At 52.0% G+C, this 18,000-nt stretch overlaps 1 protein-coding gene across 1 annotated transcript; it reads left to right on the top strand.

Annotated features, from left to right (window-relative positions):
• Positions 1-2,993: 2,993 nt before the first annotated feature.
• On the top strand, positions 2,994-17,335 carry PRKAA1 (protein kinase AMP-activated catalytic subunit alpha 1). Its single transcript, XM_073682023.1, has 9 exons — positions 2,994-3,166; positions 8,920-9,061; positions 11,797-11,890; positions 11,968-12,112; positions 12,722-12,809; positions 13,826-14,050; positions 14,421-14,910; positions 16,799-16,925; positions 17,037-17,335. Exons 1-9 carry the CDS (start codon positions 3,067-3,069, stop codon positions 17,282-17,284), a joined length of 1,659 nt encoding a protein of 552 aa, XP_073538124.1. The 5' UTR covers positions 2,994-3,066; the 3' UTR covers positions 17,285-17,335.
• Positions 17,336-18,000: the final 665 nt, after the last annotated feature.

The raw sequence follows: 18,000 nt of genomic DNA, 5'->3' as shown, positions 1-18,000 counted from the left end.
ATCTGGGAAGCGGGTTATGTCCGAGTCATTCCAGTACCGCTTAAAGAGCACGTACGGGATGGTAGTCACTTGTGACCCAGTGTCCAGTAGGGCACTCATAGGAATGCCATCCAGTACCACAGGCAAGACCGGACGTCCCCCTACGTATTTATCACGCCAGTTCGATGGGCCTGATGATCTTATGCCTGGGGGTTGGCCCTCTACCCCAGGTTGTGCCCGTTTAAATGCCAGTACCTTGCCATGTGTCCGGGTTGATTGCAGCGGCGGCAGATGGGTTGTCCGTCCTCGTTGTATCTGTCGCTGGGTCTTCCTCTGGACGTTGGGATCCTCCTCTGTCGGCGCCACGGGACGTCCTCCGGTCCGGATGCCAGCTGGATCTTCCCTGGAGGGGAAACCTGTAAAGACTGCACAGTTCTGGTTAGCGCGGCTACGCTTTTGGGTAACTCTTGGACCTGATGGTGCAGGTCTGTAGCCGGGTTGTTATCCAAAGCCTGCGCACCAGCTCCTACAGACTCTGTAGACAAGGGCGCCGCCTCCTGGTGATAGGTAATAGCAGGACGTCGGTGGGTTACAGCGCTATCCGGTGCCGGTTCTCGGAGCACCCGGATGGCCCTGTCTTTGAACTTTGCAAAGTCTAACCCAGGGTTCTGCAAGGCCATTGCACGTAACTGGGTTCGGTGGGCGTTGGACAGCAGACCCTCAATGCATAGCTCAGTTAACAGTTCATCTACATTCCGCACACTGTCAGGGTCTGCCTGTTTAATGGCTCCCAGGGCCTCTTGCAAATTGAAAGCATAGTCTCTTATACTGTCTTGGGCCCGCTGCTTGCACCCATAGAATTTCATTTTGATCTCTGCTGAGGTACGGGTATCAAAAGTGTCCCTCAGACGGGTTAAGATTTCTTTTACAGTCTCCTTGTCCCGGACTGACCAGGACTTTACTTCACATTGGCTGCCCCGGTTAGCTGGCCTACCAATATGCTCACTTTTTGTCCCTCTGTCAGGGGGTACACCTTAAACAGGCTGTACAGTCTCTCTTTAAAGTCGCTTAGGGTATGCGACCCCCCTGAGTACTGGGGCAGCCAGGCCGCTCCGGGGATATAGGGCATTGTAAATGGCATTACTGCGGCAGCGGCCGCGCTGGTGGTAGAGGGTCCCTCCGTATCCGTCATCTTCCTCCCCTCTATTTAAGTGTGGCCTACCTTCTGTTGCTTCTTCTCCGTAGGCCGCGGCTCCGCAGACGATCGTCAGGGTGGAGGACCTTGCGTCGCGCTCTGGTGACGTCAGCGTCGCTCTCTCTCCCTTCCAAGACCTTGCGCGGCGTCAATGCGTGAGGCGGAGCTTCGGGTCTTGCGTGCTTTCGGTGTCCACGCCCCTCTTCTTCCCGCGTGGCGTCCCGAAGATGGCGTCCGATGGCGGGAAAACGAACGCGGATGGCGGGAAACTTTTGAAGATGGCGGGAAACTTTTGAAGATGGCGGGAAACGGCTCCGGATGGCGGGGACCTTCACCACGGCAGGTATGACAGTCTTTTGAAGGCGCGCAGTACCCGGTGGTTGCGGGCACGAAATCCTGCCGACTACGCCAAAGCTGACTCGCCCCCTGGGCCTAGTGTGGACGTGTGTGGGATACCCGGAGCCGGGTCTCTGGGGGTTGTAGAATCCGTGGCGGTGACCCGGTCCCGTGGCTCAGAGTGGTCAGGCCGATGGCGGTATTTTGTGGGGGTTTTAGGTTAATTGTCCGACTACGCCACCCGTGGATTGCGGTCAGCGCGGACCGCCGCTGCAAGGCAGACCTCTGGGGCTGATGATGTGTGCAGCTGAGGTAGTGTGACTCCCCACGGGAAGAGTGGAGCCCCAGGGCAGTGTAGTTGATGGTGAGGGTGATAGTGCACGGGAGTCCCAGCACTAGTAGTGCTGGTGCGGCGATGAAGCAGGAACGACTCAGAGTCTTTGCAGCGCAGTTCAGGGTCTTTACTGGTGATATTAAGGCAGACCCTCCCGGGAGTACTGGCCAACATAAGGGGCCTGGTCAGTCTGCGAGCAAACAGGAGTTCCCCTGGCCAGGTGGAGTTGTAGGCCTCCCCGTCTATCTGCACTCTTTCTGGCTACCTTGCTGTAAGCGGGTAGAAGTAGCCCACGTCCCTGAGTATACCGTGTGGTGCTCACCCGTATGGCAGGTGACTTGGGGCCTTCTGTTAGCCTCCGCTCCTGGATGGCGGTGCTGGTCCCTTCCTTGTGACTGAGCCTCCGGGCTTCTATGGCCAGAGGACCTGGAATCCCCTGCCAGCTGGTTTCTGCTGCTGGGTGGATATCAGTCCCCACAGCCTCGGACTCCGGTTATCAGATTCTTCTGCCAGGGCGAGCTCAGCTCAGCTCCAGCCCCTGGTCTTCAGCTCCTGCTCCTACAGAGCTCCTGCTGTAACTCTCCCTGTGTCTGGAACTGTCTCCAGGCTCTGACTCCACTAATCCCGCCCGAGACCCAGTTTATAAGGGCAGATTCCTCCCCTCCCAGGTCTGGGCAGGAAGTGTTGCATGCTTAAGGGCTCCTGATGAGAGAAACCTCCCACTTGCTCTCAGACGTAATATTTCTATTACTGTGGCAACCAGACGCCTGGGGGTGCCACATATATATATATGTATGTATGTGTATATATATATATATATATACACATATTCGTGTGTGTGTGAAATATATATATATATATAGGAGTGTAGCTATAGTATATACAGATATATTTCTCTACATATACACACATTTTTAGCAGGCAGCGGGTGAGCACGGAGGCGGATGTGACAGAGGTGTCGGCTGCAGCTGAGGCTGAGCGCTCCTCCCCGCCGTCTGTGCCCGAGCTCTCCTCGCTCCTCACTGCGCCTCACACCGCACAGAACTGACGTTTGTTTACCAGGAAACACCGCTGACTCCGCCCCCTCCTCTAAACAGCCAATCAGCACCTCTCCGTGCCTATAATAAATAACGCTTGCGTCCCTGTAGCCCCGCCCCCGGACGCTGGTTCCTGGCTCCGCCCCCTCTCTGTCGTCGGGAGCGCGCTCAGTTCCTCACTGAAGATGGCGGCCGATAAACAGAAGCATCACGACAGCCGGGTGAAGATCGGCCACTACATCCTGGGGGACACGCTGGGGGTCGGCACGTTCGGCAAAGTGAAGGGTGAGTGCGGGCTGCTGAGGGGGAGGTGTGGTGACTTTGTGGTGGCTGGCTGTGGCTGCGCACCATCTATCTGTCACTGGCTTTTTATCTGGAGTGCCCTGTGGGGGCGGACATGCTGGATGACGCCATTGTGGTCCTTATTGGCTGGAGTCTGGTGTGATGTCATCTGTCCCCTGATCGCATCATCGGTGACCTGTGATGTCATTGTGGTGTGTGGCCTCCGATCACGGCTGGCACCGAGCGGCTCAGCGACTGACGACCCCTTGTGCTCCAGATGTGGAGGTCCACAGCAAGATCAGTGGCCCCTGGCGAGCCCCCAACCAGCTGCTGACCCCCGGCTTCTCCGGCTTTGGTCCCGGGGGCCGATGGCTCCTGCAGTTCCCTTTGCTCCAGTTAAGAGGCGTCGTTAGTAAATGAGATAATTGGTGATTATCGTTCATCGCAGGTCCGGCTATCACTGGGCCGGGGGTCGTCGCCTCCTCTCCATCACCTTCCTCACATCTCTGCCCGTCCCTTTAAGACTCTTGGTTCTATGTTTGATGACCTGTCGCCTACTGAGCTTGAGATGGGGGTCCTCAGCCTCGATCACACGCAAGGGTAAAGGGGGACACACTACTGCAGGTAAAGTCCCTCTCTGTGCCTCCCGCCATTGGCGTATAATATGGGCTGCATTGTGCCTGCTAATTGTCATCTGTCTGGACTGGTCCCTCCTTGTGCCCCCTGCCATCAGCGTGTAATATGGGGCTGCATTGTTCCCACTGACCCTCATGTGCCTGGACTGGTCCCTCCTTGTACCCCCCCCCCCCTGCCATCAGCGTGTAATATGGGGCTGCATTGTGCCCACTGACCCTCATGTGCCCGGACTGGTCCCTCCTTGTACCCCCCGTCATCAGCGTGTAATACGGGTAGCATTGTGCCCGTTAATCCTCATGTGTCCGGACTAGTCCCTCCTTGTGCTCCCGCCATTGGCGTATAATACGGGCTGCGTTGTGCCCACTGATCCTCATGTTCCCGGACTGGTCCCTCCTTGTGACCCCTGCCATTGGCGTATAATACGGGCTGTATTGTGCCCACTAATCCTCATATGCCTGGACTGGTCCCTCCTTGTGCCCCCCCCCCCCCCGCCATCGGCGTATAATACGGGCTGCTTTGTGCCCACTGAGCCGAGCTTTCTCCATAGTGCAGGATGACCCCTGAGGATCAGTTCACTGAAATCGTCGCTAACGCTGGCGCAATAGGGCGACTGGCCACAACCAAACCCCAAAAAATCAGTCTGGTTGCATCCAGGTTTATTTTTCTCTGACACGCTCAGAGATCCAGGAGGGTCCAGCCAGAGACCGGCGTAGTCTGGCTTCTCCCAGCGCTGACATGTCTCACAGCTGTCAATCACGTCTAGCAGCGCTGGGAAGATCTGGCCAGCGGGTGAAGTCTGACTACTGTCTTCTCAATCTTTGGTCCTCAGCTGAATCTTCACTCTATTTTATCTTAATACCGGAGCTTTTCCGAGAATAATCTGCAGTCGTGCCGCCAGGATGTGATTTGAGCAGCGTGAATCCGCAGACAGGTTCCCTTTAAAGCGATTGCTCCTTACTGGATGACCCCCTGCCAAATCAATTCAGGGCCCCTAGAAAATAACAATGTGCTCTTCTGCAGTGGCTGCTTTGCTTTTGCAAACTGCTACATTTTTTTTTAATAAAATGCAATTGCAGCATAATGTTTATTTTGTAGATTTCCTGGGGGTGATCGTTCCCCTTTGCATTAGTTTTTTGCTGTATAAAGTCACATTCTGTGCACGTCGTACTTGTGCAATAGGTTGAGACAGTGCAGATCTCTACCCGCTATGACCTGGCTTTTCTGGTGCAATCACAGCAAGACATTGTCCTGTTTAATGGCGCTCATTTCCCACTAAATCCCCCCCCCCCCCTTGACCGAGGGTATGATGGCGGCTCCAGCATATATAGTCTGTACACCCTCAGACCTGCATGCTCAGCTCAGCGGATCGTGCATGCTTTCTCAGTAAGGTGCAGGCGTCTGACGGCCGCTTATCTCTCCTGAGACCGGACAGATCTTGTATCCCAGCAGCACGGCCCCCCACCATATTGGCTATTTGTGGAGATTTGTAGACCCTCACGACACGACTCCCCAGAGATGGATGTGAGGGACTTGTTCAGGCTCAACTATTTCAGCCAGACTTCTCTGATGCTGGATAGATTACACTCCCATCTCCCCAAAATAATCCCCAGGTAATAGAAGTCTTTAAAGGGGAACCCCCATATATCGCTACGAACAAAATATGGAGGAGTTGGGTGGGAGCTTTTGCTGCCACTCGGTCTGCCCCCTTAAATCATTCACTTAGGTACTTAAAGGTATTCCCATCTGTGGCCTCTAGGGTGTCACCTATAGGGGCCGGGGGTCCAGCTCTCTATTTATTAATCATTGTACTGGTTAATGCGCTTACACTTAATGTTCTGTAGAAAGTCCATGTTGGAATTATTGGGGTGTATACAATATTGCTTTGTAGGGGGGGTGCAAAAAAAAATGTCTGCCCTCGGACTGGCGGGCGGCCAGGATCACTGTGGAGGTGGCACAGAGCTGTTCTTGGGGTCCGGTTTGCTCGTTGGTAGCGGATCAGGCTCCTTACAGCAGGACAATGTTTGATGGCGGCCGCGCTGCCGACTTCCGAGGCTTTGCACGCTGCAGAACCCGATTAGATGGCACGGCTGGGGGCTACTGGACAGCATGAAGGCCGTCTACTGTGTCGGCCATCATTATCTGTATGGCCTCCTATCGGCGGTCCCACTGTCGTGTAGGGCAGGTCCACAGGTGCAGCGCTCCCTTCACCTTCAGCAGGTTCCCCTTGGAAGACGAGCTCATAAATGTGTGACCTGCGGAGTGGGAAGAAGACAAGCAGCCGCCTTCCTGACACATTAACCCCGTGACGGAGGAAAATACGAGACATTCCAGCATCCTACACCTTGTATACGTCTCCGGACAGGGGGATTCTTGTCTGTCCCTGTTCTGACTGGATCTAGTGTGCTCCAGCAGTTGTGTATGCACAGAAAATGCACCAAAAACAAATTCAGCTCCTCTGTTAATCCACATTGTCCACTTTAATCCTGTTTGTCTCGTACTGTAAAACTTATAATTGTATATTAAAAATGCAAAACTTTTGTTTGTAAATGGTCATGCTGAGCAGGAGCCCCCCGCCCTCCCCGCTGTCCTGTCTGCGGGAGGAGCCCCCCGCCCTCCCCGCTGTCCTGTCTGCGGGAGGAGCCCCCTCGCCCCCTGCTGCCCGTCTGCAGTAGGACACTTCATTGCTCCAGTTCTGCTTCTCTAGATCAGCAGGGGCCGTATTTGAGCGAGAACTGCGGCTTTTTGAAGTCTCACGATTTATTAATTTGCATAGCTAACCACACCCACTTTCTTGCAAACCTATGTAACGTGGCGTGAGATCACCAAACATTGCGCATTTTTGCACAAAACCCAATATGTGGCCAAAATTTGCAACTTTTTGAGGCCAGAAGAGCGATGCTGACGTTTCTACGCGCTGCGATTTCTCTTGGCCTGAGCGATGTACAGCAGAGATCTTCCTGGGACGGTCTAGTTGTAGAGTGGAGGGCAGAGGGGGCCGTTGGCTTTGTGATGGTTGTGCCTGTAGTTGGCCAGTGGATGCACAATCTTGAAGGTTTGCGTTTCAGCCGCTGCCTGTGCTGGTCGGGTGGTGTTTTGCCTGTTATCCGTGGGGTCTAGTGTCAGGCTGGTGTGGCACAGGCTGGGCCCGTACATGTAGGGACACTGCCGGGCACCATGGCGGCTTCTGCCGAGCGCTATTCTTCCTGACAAATGTGGTAGAATAATATGGGGATTTTGCTTTTTGATATTTGTTTACTTTTTTATTTTTTATTTTTTTGTTTTCCAAAAAAAGTAGACCATCCCATTTAAGGCTTGCAATAGACTATTTAAAGGGTTAATGATTACTGGTAGTAACAGCATGTCCTGGCCGTCGTATCAGTGTTTACATCGATGAGGCTACCTGTGAGCTGCACACGGATGACTATAGAGCTGGTGATGGCCGCAGCTGCCCGGATGCCCCGGATCAGAGATTAGCTGGAGGCCGGCAGGAAACATGGTGCCCGATCGCTGCAAGCCATAGGTCTGACACCACCTGTGTCTGGTCCTAGGTGCTTCCCAGTCTCAAGGAGAAGGAGCTACTACTTCCTGCCCTGAGGTTACTGGGGCCCGGTCATTACAAGCTGTGATCGCCAGGGAGGCCTAACAGCAAGATTGAGGGGGGGTGAATCCAAATGCTCCGACCATGGCTGAATACACCTGACCAAGATGAGCCGGAGTGCAGCCTGCAGTGTAAAGCAAAGGGGATTGCCCTGCACATGTGGGGTACTGACTGATATTCGTGCAGCTAGGCTCCGGGAATAATGATCGCTGTATAAATTCGGATCTCGTTAGGAGGTTCTCAGCAATAAGTGGATCCCAATGGGTCTCCCTCCTGGGATCTTCAGCGATCAGCTCTGATCTGTAGGAAAACCTATTTCCCTGTAGCGCCTGTAGAGGATGGCCTCTTTAACCCACTAAAGACCAAACCTTATTTATTTTTTATTTTTTTCCAAAAGGCTGAACTTTGAAAGATATTTAATCAACCAAACAATATGATTAGGAGTCCAGTGGGCGGTCCTAGTCAGTGATTGACAGTCTTCCCTTTAATCACCTGTACAATACTCCGCACTGCTGTAAACTCGCCGATCTCCTATAGATTCTTCTGTGGAGCAACAGCAGCCGGGAAAATGCAAGCGGCACATTGATGAGGGAGATGTGATGGGGGCTCGGTGGCCGTTAGAAGGGTCACCCATGGGCTTGGGATGGAGTAACATCTACTACGGCAATCAATGGTTTATATTTTGCAATATACTGGGCAGACAGAGGCCAGAAGGGCAGCGTTACAGTCAAGGCCTCCACTTATCTCCCCGTCTGCCCTGATATCTGCAGGATATTGCTGCACTTTATCAGGTCCCTGTCACATTGCCGCCATCCTGGCGGGATCCTGCACTTTCCCGCGTACGTGACCTCCGACACACAGGACACTTATAATGTAGTGTTATGTAATCTGGGACCTAGTCTGCCATAATGAGGGGTGGCTGAGCCCACTACACCATCTCCAGGAGCACCGGCAGGGAACCTCTGCTCATTCTAGGCTTGAGTCCAGTGGGTGGTCCTAATCGGTGATTGGCAGTGGGCTGTCAATCATTGGTTCACCCTGCCTACTGGACTCTTAACATACAATTGTGGCAGAAAAGCTCACATTGTATCTACTCCGCTCCTCCTTATACCACCCTGCCTCCGGATCAGACTGCCATTTAAGTGGCCCAAACACCACAGCTTTGGCCACCATGACAGTGGGCACTTGATGTCGGGACGTAGCAGTTGTCTTTGTCCTCATAAGTTGGTAATTGGTGCAGGATCACATTTAGGGGCTTCTCAATGTTAAGGATTTGTATTCACTTTGGATAATTCCTTTTCATGTGATTTGTGGGGAAACCCATTTCAGAAGTGTTTAGCTTCTCTATAGCACCTCCACAGGGCAGATGAAGAATTACACAGCACGGGTCCTCCAGAGGCGCTCTCTACTCTGAAGATAATCTGACTTCTTGTAATACAGGGGAGGTGATGACATGTCCTAACATGGTTGCAGATTTGACACCAAATTGGTATAAAAATGTTTTTTTTTTTTTCTCTGATAGTTGGGAAGCACGAGCTGACGGGCCACAAGGTGGCGGTGAAGATCCTGAACAGACAGAAGATCCGGAGCCTCGACGTGGTGGGGAAGATCCGCAGGGAGATCCAGAACCTGAAGCTCTTCAGACACCCGCACATCATTAAGCTGTAAGCGCCTCCTCCAGTGCTCCTCACTTTCTATCGGTCACTACATTTCTTAAATCAACTTGTCATCTAAAGTTATAACGATTATATAGATAGCAGAATCTGTAATAATAAAAAAAAATATCTATGGAAACTGCAGGACCCTGGAGCGTGGCTGTGCGGTCGCCCCCTGTACTTAAAGGGGTTCTCCACTCTAAAGCGTCCGCTATCATTTTGTGAAGATGGGAAAGATATTGTGATGGCAAAGTTCTATCTATGCAGAAATTTATAGGAATAATTGTGACTTATTCACTGTAATAAACTACATATTAGTATGGCATAATGCCACTAGGAGAGAAGGTGGTGAGGGTTTAGCAGTATTAATCTGTACAAAGAGAGCTCCCCCAAGTGGTGGGTGTATAAATCTGCATGTAGTGAGCTCTCCCTAGTGGTGGGGGCTGTATACATCTGTATGGAGTGAGCTATATACATCTGTATGGAGTGGGCTTCCCCCTAGTCGTGGGGTCTGTATACATCTGTATGGAGTGAGCCCCCCTCTCCTTAGCAGTGGGGACTGTATACATCTGTATGGAGTGGGCTATATACACCTGTATGGAGTGGGCTCCCCCCTAATGGTGGGGTCTGTATAAATCTGCATGTAGTGGGCTCCCCCTAGCGGTGGGGGCTCTATACATCTGTATGGAGTGGGCTATATACACCTGTATGGAGTGGGCTCCCCCCTAATGGTGGGGTCTGTATAAATCTGCATGTAGTGGGCTCCTCCTAGCGGTGGGGGCTCTATACATCTGTATGGAGTGGGCTATATACACCTGTATGGAGTGAGCTCCCCCTAGTGGTGGGGTCTGTATAAATCTGCATGTAGTGGGCTCCCCCTAGCGGTGGGGGCTCTATACATCTGTATGGAGTGGGCTATATACACCTGTATGGAGTGAGCTCCCCCTAGTGGTGGGGTCTGTATAAATCTGCATGTAGTGGGCTCCCCCTAGTGGTGGGGGCTCTATACATCTGTATGGAGTGGGCTATATACACCTGTATGGAGTGAGCTCCCCCTAATGGTGGGGTCTGTATAAATCTGCATGTAGTGAGCTCTCCCTAGTGGTGGGGGCTGTATACATCTGTATGGAGTGGGCTGTATACATCTGTATGGAGTGGGCTCCCCCCTAGCGGTGGGGGCTGTATACATCTGTATGGAGTGGGCTCCCCCCTAGCGGTGGGGGCTGTATACATCTGTATGGAGTGGGCTCCCCCTTAGCGGTGGGGGCTGTATACATCTGTATGGAGTGGGCTCCCCCCTAATGGTGGGGTCTGTATAAATCTGCATGTAGGGGGCTCCCCCTAGCGGTGGGGGCTCTATACATCTGTATGGAGTGGGCTATATACACCTGTATGGAGTGAGCTCCCCCTAATGGTGGGGTCTGTATAAATCTGCATGTAGTGAGCTCCCCCTAGCGGTGGGGGCTCTATACATCTGTATGGAGTGGGCTATATACACCTGTATGGAGTGAGCTCCCCCTAGTGGTGGGGTCTGTATAAATCTGCATGTAGTGGGCTCCCCCTAGCGGTGGGGGCTCTATACATCTGTATGGAGTGGGCTATATACACCTGTATGGAGTGAGCTCCCCCTAGTGGTGGGGTCTGTATAAATCTGCATGTAGTGGGCTCCCCCTAGCGGTGGGGGCTCTATACATCTGTATGGAGTGGGCTATATACACCTGTATGGAGTGAGCTCCCCCTAGTGGTGGGGTCTGTATAAATCTGCATGTAGTGGGCTCCCCCTAGCGGTGGGGGCTATATACACCTGTATGGAGTGGGCTCCCCCTTAGCAGTGGGGGCTGTATACATCTGTATGGAGTGGGCTATATACACCTGTATGGAGTGGGCTCCCCCTAGCGGTGGGGGTTGTATACATCTGTATGGAGTGGGCTCCCCCCTCTTAGTGGTGGGGGCTGTATACATCTGTATGGAGTGGGCTCCCCCTAGCGGTGGGGGCTGTATACATCTGTATGGAGTGGGCTCCCCCCTCTTAGTGGTGGGGGCTGTATACATCTGTATGGAGTGGGCTCCCTCTTAGTGGTGGGGGCTGTATACATCTGTATGGAGTGGGCTCCCCCCTCTTAGTGGTGGGGGCTGTATACATCTGTATGGAGTGGGCTCCCCCCTCTTAGCGGTGGGGGCTGTATACATCTGTATGGAGTGGGCTCCCCCCTCTTAGCGGTGGGGGCTGTATACATCTGTATGGAGTGGGCTCCCCCCTCTTAGTGGTGGGGGCTGTATACATCTGTATGGAGTGGGCTCCCCCCTCTTAGCGGTGGGGGCTGTATACATCTGTATGGAGTGGGCTCCCCCCTCTTAGTGGTGGGGGCTGTATACATCTGTATGGAGTGGGCTCCCCCCTCTTAGTGGTGGGGGCTGTATACATCTGTATGGAGTGGGCTCCCCCCTCTTAGTGGTGGGGGCTGTATACATCTGTATGGAGTGGGCTCCCCCCTCTTAGCGGTGGGGGCTGTATACATCTGTATGGAGTGGGCTCCCCCCTCTTAGCGGTGGGGGCTGTATACATCTGTATGGAGTGGGCTCCCCCCTCTTAGTGGTGGGGGCTGTATACATCTGTATGGAGTGGGCTCCCCCTAGTGGCTGCAGCTGGGATTTCATCATTTAACTTGGGATTTGGAGTACCAACAATAATCTGCTATGAAATCTATTGACTGCGCTGGTCTCTCTCCGTGGTGTTTCTTCAGGTACCAGGTGATCAGCACGCCGACTGATATCTTCATGGTGATGGAGTACGTTGCTGGCGGGGAGCTCTTTGATTATATTTGTAAGAATGGGAAGGTGAGTGCGCAGCCCGCAGAGCCCGGCATCCTGATAGATAGATGACAGTTCTGTATAATCTGTAGCTTTTCTTGCAGTTGGATGAGAAGGAGTCCCGACGTTTGTTCCAACAAATCCTTTCTGGTGTTGACTATTGCCACCGTCACATGGTGGTGCACCGAGACCTGAAGCCGGAGAACGTTCTCCTGGACGCCCACATGAATGCAAAGATAGCGGACTTTGGTAAGTGCCAGTATCGGACCTGCAGCCCCCTCTGACCCCCGGCTGTAGTTATCAGTATGGTGGCTCCACATAATGAATTCGATTACCTTCCACCCACTGTCTTGCAACACCCCACGTGCCCAAAACACGTCCTTAATATCTGCTATTTCTTCAGAGCACTCATGAGTATTTTTGTAGTTGCATTGTCTATTGTTGGATGCAGAATGGGTTAACTGAGAATCTGTCAGTGAGCTCTGACAGTTTATAGCCCTTCTCTTTCCTCTGAGCTCCTATCAAGCTTTGTGACCATTAATCTGCTAAGAGCTCAGAAGAAAGGGGGTAACTGTTATAAACTCCATCACAATGAGCTCTCCGGCGGCTTCTTCTACCTTTCTGCAGCCACAATGGTGTAACAGAGGCAAAAAAAAATGGCTGAATAAGTCTGGAGCTGGTCTGACACCTCAACATTAGTACCGTACACACCTGGGGGATAACTCCCAGCATCTTCTGCTCATTAGAGGGGCTTCCTATCACAGCAAGGTTATAGTCGCCCGCTCAGGATTTGTGCTTTTTAGTCCATTGTTGTGGAGCTGGCAGGGTCTGCTGACACTTGTTGTCCTTGCTCTACAGGTCTGTCCAATATGATGGCAGATGGAGAATTTCTGAGGACAAGCTGCGGCTCCCCCAATTATGCTGCACCAGAGGTAATATCAGGAAGGTAAGGAGAATGGGGGAAAAAACTGTGTTGTGGGCATGCTCTGTGGCCTGTGCAGGGAGGGGGAGGCGACAAGCCGTGACATCACCAAGGGGAGTGTTGTGGGCATGCTCTGTGGCCTGTGCAGGGAGGGGGAGGCGACAAGCTGTGACATCACCAAGGGGAGTGTTGTGGGCATGCTCTGTGGCCTGTGCAGGGAGGGGGAGGCGACAAGCCGTGACATCACCAAGGGGAGTGTTGTGGGCATGCTCTGTGGCCTGTGCAGGGAGGGGGAGGCGACAAGCCGTGACATCACCTATGGGAGTGTTGTGGGCATGCTCTGTGGCCTGTGCAGGGAGGGGGAGGCGACAAGCCGTGACATCACCAAGGGGAGTGTTGTGGGCATGCTCTGTGGCCTGTGCAGGGAGGGGGAGGCGACAAGCTGTGACATCACCAAGGGGAGTGTTGTGGGCATGCTCTGTGGCCTGTGCAGGGAGGGGGAGGCGACAAGCCGTGACATCACCAAGGGGAGTGTTGTGGGCATGCTCTGTGGCCTGTGCAGGGAGGGGGAGGCGACAAGCCGTGACATCACCTATGGGAGTGTTGTGGGCATGCTCTGTGGCCTGTGCAGGGAGGGGGAGGCGACAAGCCGTGACATCACCAAGGGGAGTGTTGTGGGCATGCTCTGTGGCCTGTGCAGGGAGGGGGAGGCGACAAGCCGTGACATCACCAAGGGGAGTGTTGTGGGCATGCTCTGTGGCCTGTGCAGGGAGGGGGAGGCAACAAGCCGTGACATCACCTATGGGAGTGTTGTGGGCATGCTCTGTGGCCTGTGAAGAGGTCCCTGTACAGGGAGGGGGGAGGAGAGGGCTCCCCACCTGCCTCCTGTGTGTATGAGCGTCCAATGTAAGATCAGGCATTTAAAGATAAGTTTTAAACAGGACCCCAAAAGGGCGGAGACCCACAAATATGTCCAACTACGACCCCTATAGTGATGGGGCGATCATTAATGGGGACGTCTCCCTGCTCTGTGCCCCCAGGCTGTACGCTGGTCCGGAGGTGGACATATGGAGCAGTGGGGTCATTCTCTATGCATTGCTGTGCGGGACCCTCCCGTTTGACGATGACCATGTGCCAACGCTTTTTAAGAAGATCTGTGACGGGATCTTCTACACCCCTCAGTATCTGAACCCCCCGGTCATCAGCCTCCTGAAGCACATGCTGCAGGTGGATCCCATGAAGAGGGCGACCATCAAGGACATCCGGTAAGTACTAGGGGAGGCTCCTCGTGGTGATGGCTCTTACATGTGTCGCCTATGTGCTCATCCGGTGCCGTGACTGAATATGGGGTGGATCCGCAGTGTAGGGGAGGCTCCTCGTGGTGATGGCTCTTACATGTGTCGCCTATGTGCTCATCCAGGGCCGTGACTGAATATGGGGTGGATCCGCAGTGCAGCCTGATAGCCTTGTGGTGGTTCGCTCCGTGACTTGGCAAGGGAGATGTCGGCCATATACTGCGGCTTAGTAAACATTTAATATTGTAGAGTCGATATGAGGGTGGGATGCTCTCGGTCGTCTTGTTGACCCTTTATGACCTGACCGGCAGAAGGAATAATTGGATTATTGTTAATTTAGAGAACACGACTGGTTTAAGCAGGACCTCCCCAAGTACCTGTTCCCGGAGGACCCCACCTACAGTACAAACATGATTGACGACGAAGCCTTAAAGGAAGTGTGCGAGAAGTTCGAGTGTACAGAGGAGGAGGTCCTCGGCTGCCTGTACAGCCGCAATCACCAGGACCCCCTGGCAGTGGCGTACCACCTCATCATAGACAACCGACGCATCATGAATGAGGCCAAAGATTTCTATCTGGCCACCAGCCCCCCGGATTCCTTTGTTGAAGAACCTCACACGCCTCGTCCTCATCCGGAAAGGGTCCCGTTCCTGGTAGCGGAGTCCCCCCGGCAGAGACACACTCTGGACGAGCTGAACCCCCAGAAATCTAAACACCAGGTCGGGGTCAGGAGAGCTAAATGGCACCTTGGCATTAGAAGTCAGAGTCGGCCCAATGATATCATGGCTGAGGTCTGCCGAGCAATGAAGCAGCTGGACTATGAGTGGAAGGTGAGTGCGAGCCGCTGCAGACCTCACCAGAAGGATGGTGTGCCGTCCGGAAGGATGGTGTGCCGTCCGGAAGGATGGTGTGCCGTCCGGAAGGATGGTGTGCCGTCCGGAAGGATCTGAGTTACAGATAAATAGCTTCACCTCACTGCATGCAGATTTATACAGCCTCCACTAGGGGGAGCTCACTACATGCAGATTTATACAGCCACCACTAGGGGGAGCTCACTACATGCAGATTTATACGGTCTCCACTAGGGGGAGCTCACGGCATGCAGATTTATGCGGTCTCCACTAGGGGGAGCTCACGGCATGCAGACTTATACAGCCTCCACTAGAGGGAGCTCACTACATGCAGATTTATACAGCCTCCACTAGGGGGAGCTGACTGAACAGCTTTTCCTCCTGCAATGATGCACCCACTTTCAGTAAACTCCCCTATGGGTTGCTGCAGGCAGAATTTTTCTGGGCCATCACATCAAGTTCATATAAAATCCCCAAAAAGGGTGCCATTCACTATTTTAAACTACTTTGGGTAGTCTTGTGGTATCTTAAGGCACAATGCAGTTGCTTTCCTTCCACATCTGGCAGCTGTGAATGTAGCCTCCGGTAAGTTCCCATGCCATGTCATTCTACCGCTTGGAGCTTCTAGAGGTCCATTTACATCGGTCTGAGGTGGAAGGAGACTGGGGACTAGACTTACAGCTGTCGGTCTCCTTCCCCCATTGGCAGCTACAAATATAGACCCAATAACTTGACTGTCAGGAAACTACAAATAAGGCTGCCAGAAGGGGAAGGACACTGACTAGGCCTAGTCTCCCTTTGGAACCATAAATGTAGGCTCCAGTAAGTTTCCATTCAGGTCCTTGTCCCCATACATTCCTGTTAAGTTCCCTAGTTATTTGTCATCTGGTGTAAACAATTTGAAATGTTGCAAAAGTTTAACACAACTGATGGTTACACAATACTTTTGAGACTGTCTTTACACCAGTCCCGGCCAGCTACAGTAGGTTTTTTTTTTTTTTTTTTCAAAAGTTTGTAGCTCGGGCAGAAAACTCATCATAATTTACAAAAAAAGTGTCACAAATTACCCCAGAAATATCCTTCAACCCCTGAATGGTGCGTCTTTTTAAGCAGTGTGCCAATGCAAGAAATATTCTCAGAATGAATTGAAGGGGCTGTGCATAACCCCCCTCCCCCCTCATAAATGCTGTAGTCCTGTGTGTGTAGCCGAAAAAACCCTTTATATAAAAAAAAAAACTCCTGCACAAGTGCCGTTCCTTCCGCCAATGTCTCTAGTGCTTGCGTGACGCAGGCTGTAAAGCTCACGTGGCTGAGTCTTATTGGATTTGCTCATATAGAAGGGGGTGTGTGATTTTGGTGTACAGCATTATTTAAGAAAGGGCTAATGGACAACTCCTTTTAAGAGGCACACACCTCTTAATAAGCTTGGTTTCTTACTTCTGTTCACACTTTAAAACTGGTATATAAAAGTCAGTCTCCTTCCCCCTCTTGCAGGTTTTAATATAGGCCCCAATAAGTCTCCATTCACAGATGCCAGAAGTGGAATTGGTGCCTTTCTGGCAGTCATATATAGTCAACTTGCTAGTAGTCATCTCCTTCTGGCAAGAATTAATATAATTCACTGTAAGTTTCTAGTTGGTCTCCTTCCCCCTCTGGCAGTAAGTACTCAGATACTTATACTGTGCAGTCTGGAGCAGTACAACGCAGCACTCAGAAACGACTAAGCTGATGAGTCCATCGGCTGCCCAGGAGTGCGGAGAACCCCCTGTCTAGAGGGCTCGGCATGTGCTACCACCAGCACTCTGATTACTAGGTGGATGTGCACGTCTCTATACTCATGATGGTGTCTTGTGCTCGGCCTCTGTAGGTGGTGAACCCATATTTCCTGCGAGTGCGGAGAAAAAACCCGGTGACCAGTATGTACACCAAGATGAGCCTGCAGCTGTACCAGGTGGACAGCCGGACGTTCCTGCTCGACTTCCGCAGTATTGACGGTAGGTGCGACACTAGGGAGCTGGGGGGGATGTAGGGGGCGCTCCCGTGTCTGCCCAGGGAAGGGATATTCTTTTTCATTTCACTAATTTCTCTACTTTTCCTTCAACCAGATGAAGTCACAGAACCCAAATCTGAAGCTGCCCCCCGAAGACACTCGGGATCCGTCAGCAACTTACGCCCCGGCCAGAAAACAGACGGTGAGGCGGAAGCCCCGGCCAAGTCGTCTGACGGATCGGTGCCCTCCTCCCTGACCTCCTCTGCAGACTCCTCCAGCAATGACTTGGTCCCCCGACCTGGAAGCCATACTATAGAGTTCTTCGAAATGTGTGCAAACTTAATAAAGATCCTGGCGCGGTAGACGGGGCCCGTAACTGTTTCATATCCAGCAATAAACATGCAGTAACTTGTAGCCAAATGCTTCCAGTCTTAATCCAGTCATTCTGTCGCCAGAGCTGAGAGCGACATCACAAATGCTATTTGCACATAGAGGTTTAAACTTAATGTGTGATCCTTATTTTTACTAGAGATCTCGTCAGCGGAAGTCTAATTGTATATGAGGTTTTCTTCAGGTTGACAAACTCTTTAATTGCACATTTTATCGAACACTGGGCTCCAACACCATGGCTTCTTTTTTTTTTTTTTTTTTTTCTTGTTTAATTTTGCCTAAGAATTTCAAATTTACTGTACTGCAAATCTGGCACTTAATGAATGAAATTGTTCTTGTGTTTTTTTTTTTTTTTTTTTATACAGTTTCTGATCTGTTGGGTTTATTGCAGGATGTTATGCGAGCGGTGAAATAAACACTGATTTATAATATTGGTCATAGATGAAACGTTCCTCAAGGGCTGGGATTTGTGACCTTTTATGTGTGGGTGGGGGAGGGGGTGATATGTAACTGTAGTTAATGATATCTTTGAAGTGTGTATTCTGTACAGATGAGGAAATGGGATTTTTTTTTTTTCTTTTCAATAGTCTTTATCTGAAATGGGTCCAGAATACTGTAGTTAAAATTCCTTACACCTTCATAAAGGTCAGAGCAGAGTTTCAAATTCCATGCATTTGAGGTTAAAGTCT

Source organism: Phyllobates terribilis, unplaced genomic scaffold (assembly GCF_046119375.1).
Source record: "Phyllobates terribilis strain yellow unplaced genomic scaffold, ASM4611937v1 Scaffold_1__5_contigs__length_1240528914, whole genome shotgun sequence".
Classification (NCBI taxonomy): domain Eukaryota; kingdom Metazoa; phylum Chordata; class Amphibia; order Anura; family Dendrobatidae; genus Phyllobates; species Phyllobates terribilis.
This window is presented reverse-complemented; position numbering and strand designations above follow the sequence as displayed.

What these genes read in the sequence shown, in the direction of transcription:
- PRKAA1 (XM_073682023.1), top strand. Translation starts at nt 3,067, where the DNA reads ATGGCGGCCGATAAACAGAAGCATCACGACAGCCGGGTGAAGATCGGC. An exon ending in AGCTGGACTATGAGTGGAAG is followed by an intron (nt 14,911 to 16,798) that starts GTGAGTGCGAGC and finishes CGGCCTCTGTAG; the next exon opens with GTGGTGAACCCATATTTCCT. An exon ending in CGACTTCCGCAGTATTGACG is followed by an intron (nt 16,926 to 17,036) that starts GTAGGTGCGACA and finishes TCCTTCAACCAG; the next exon opens with ATGAAGTCACAGAACCCAAA.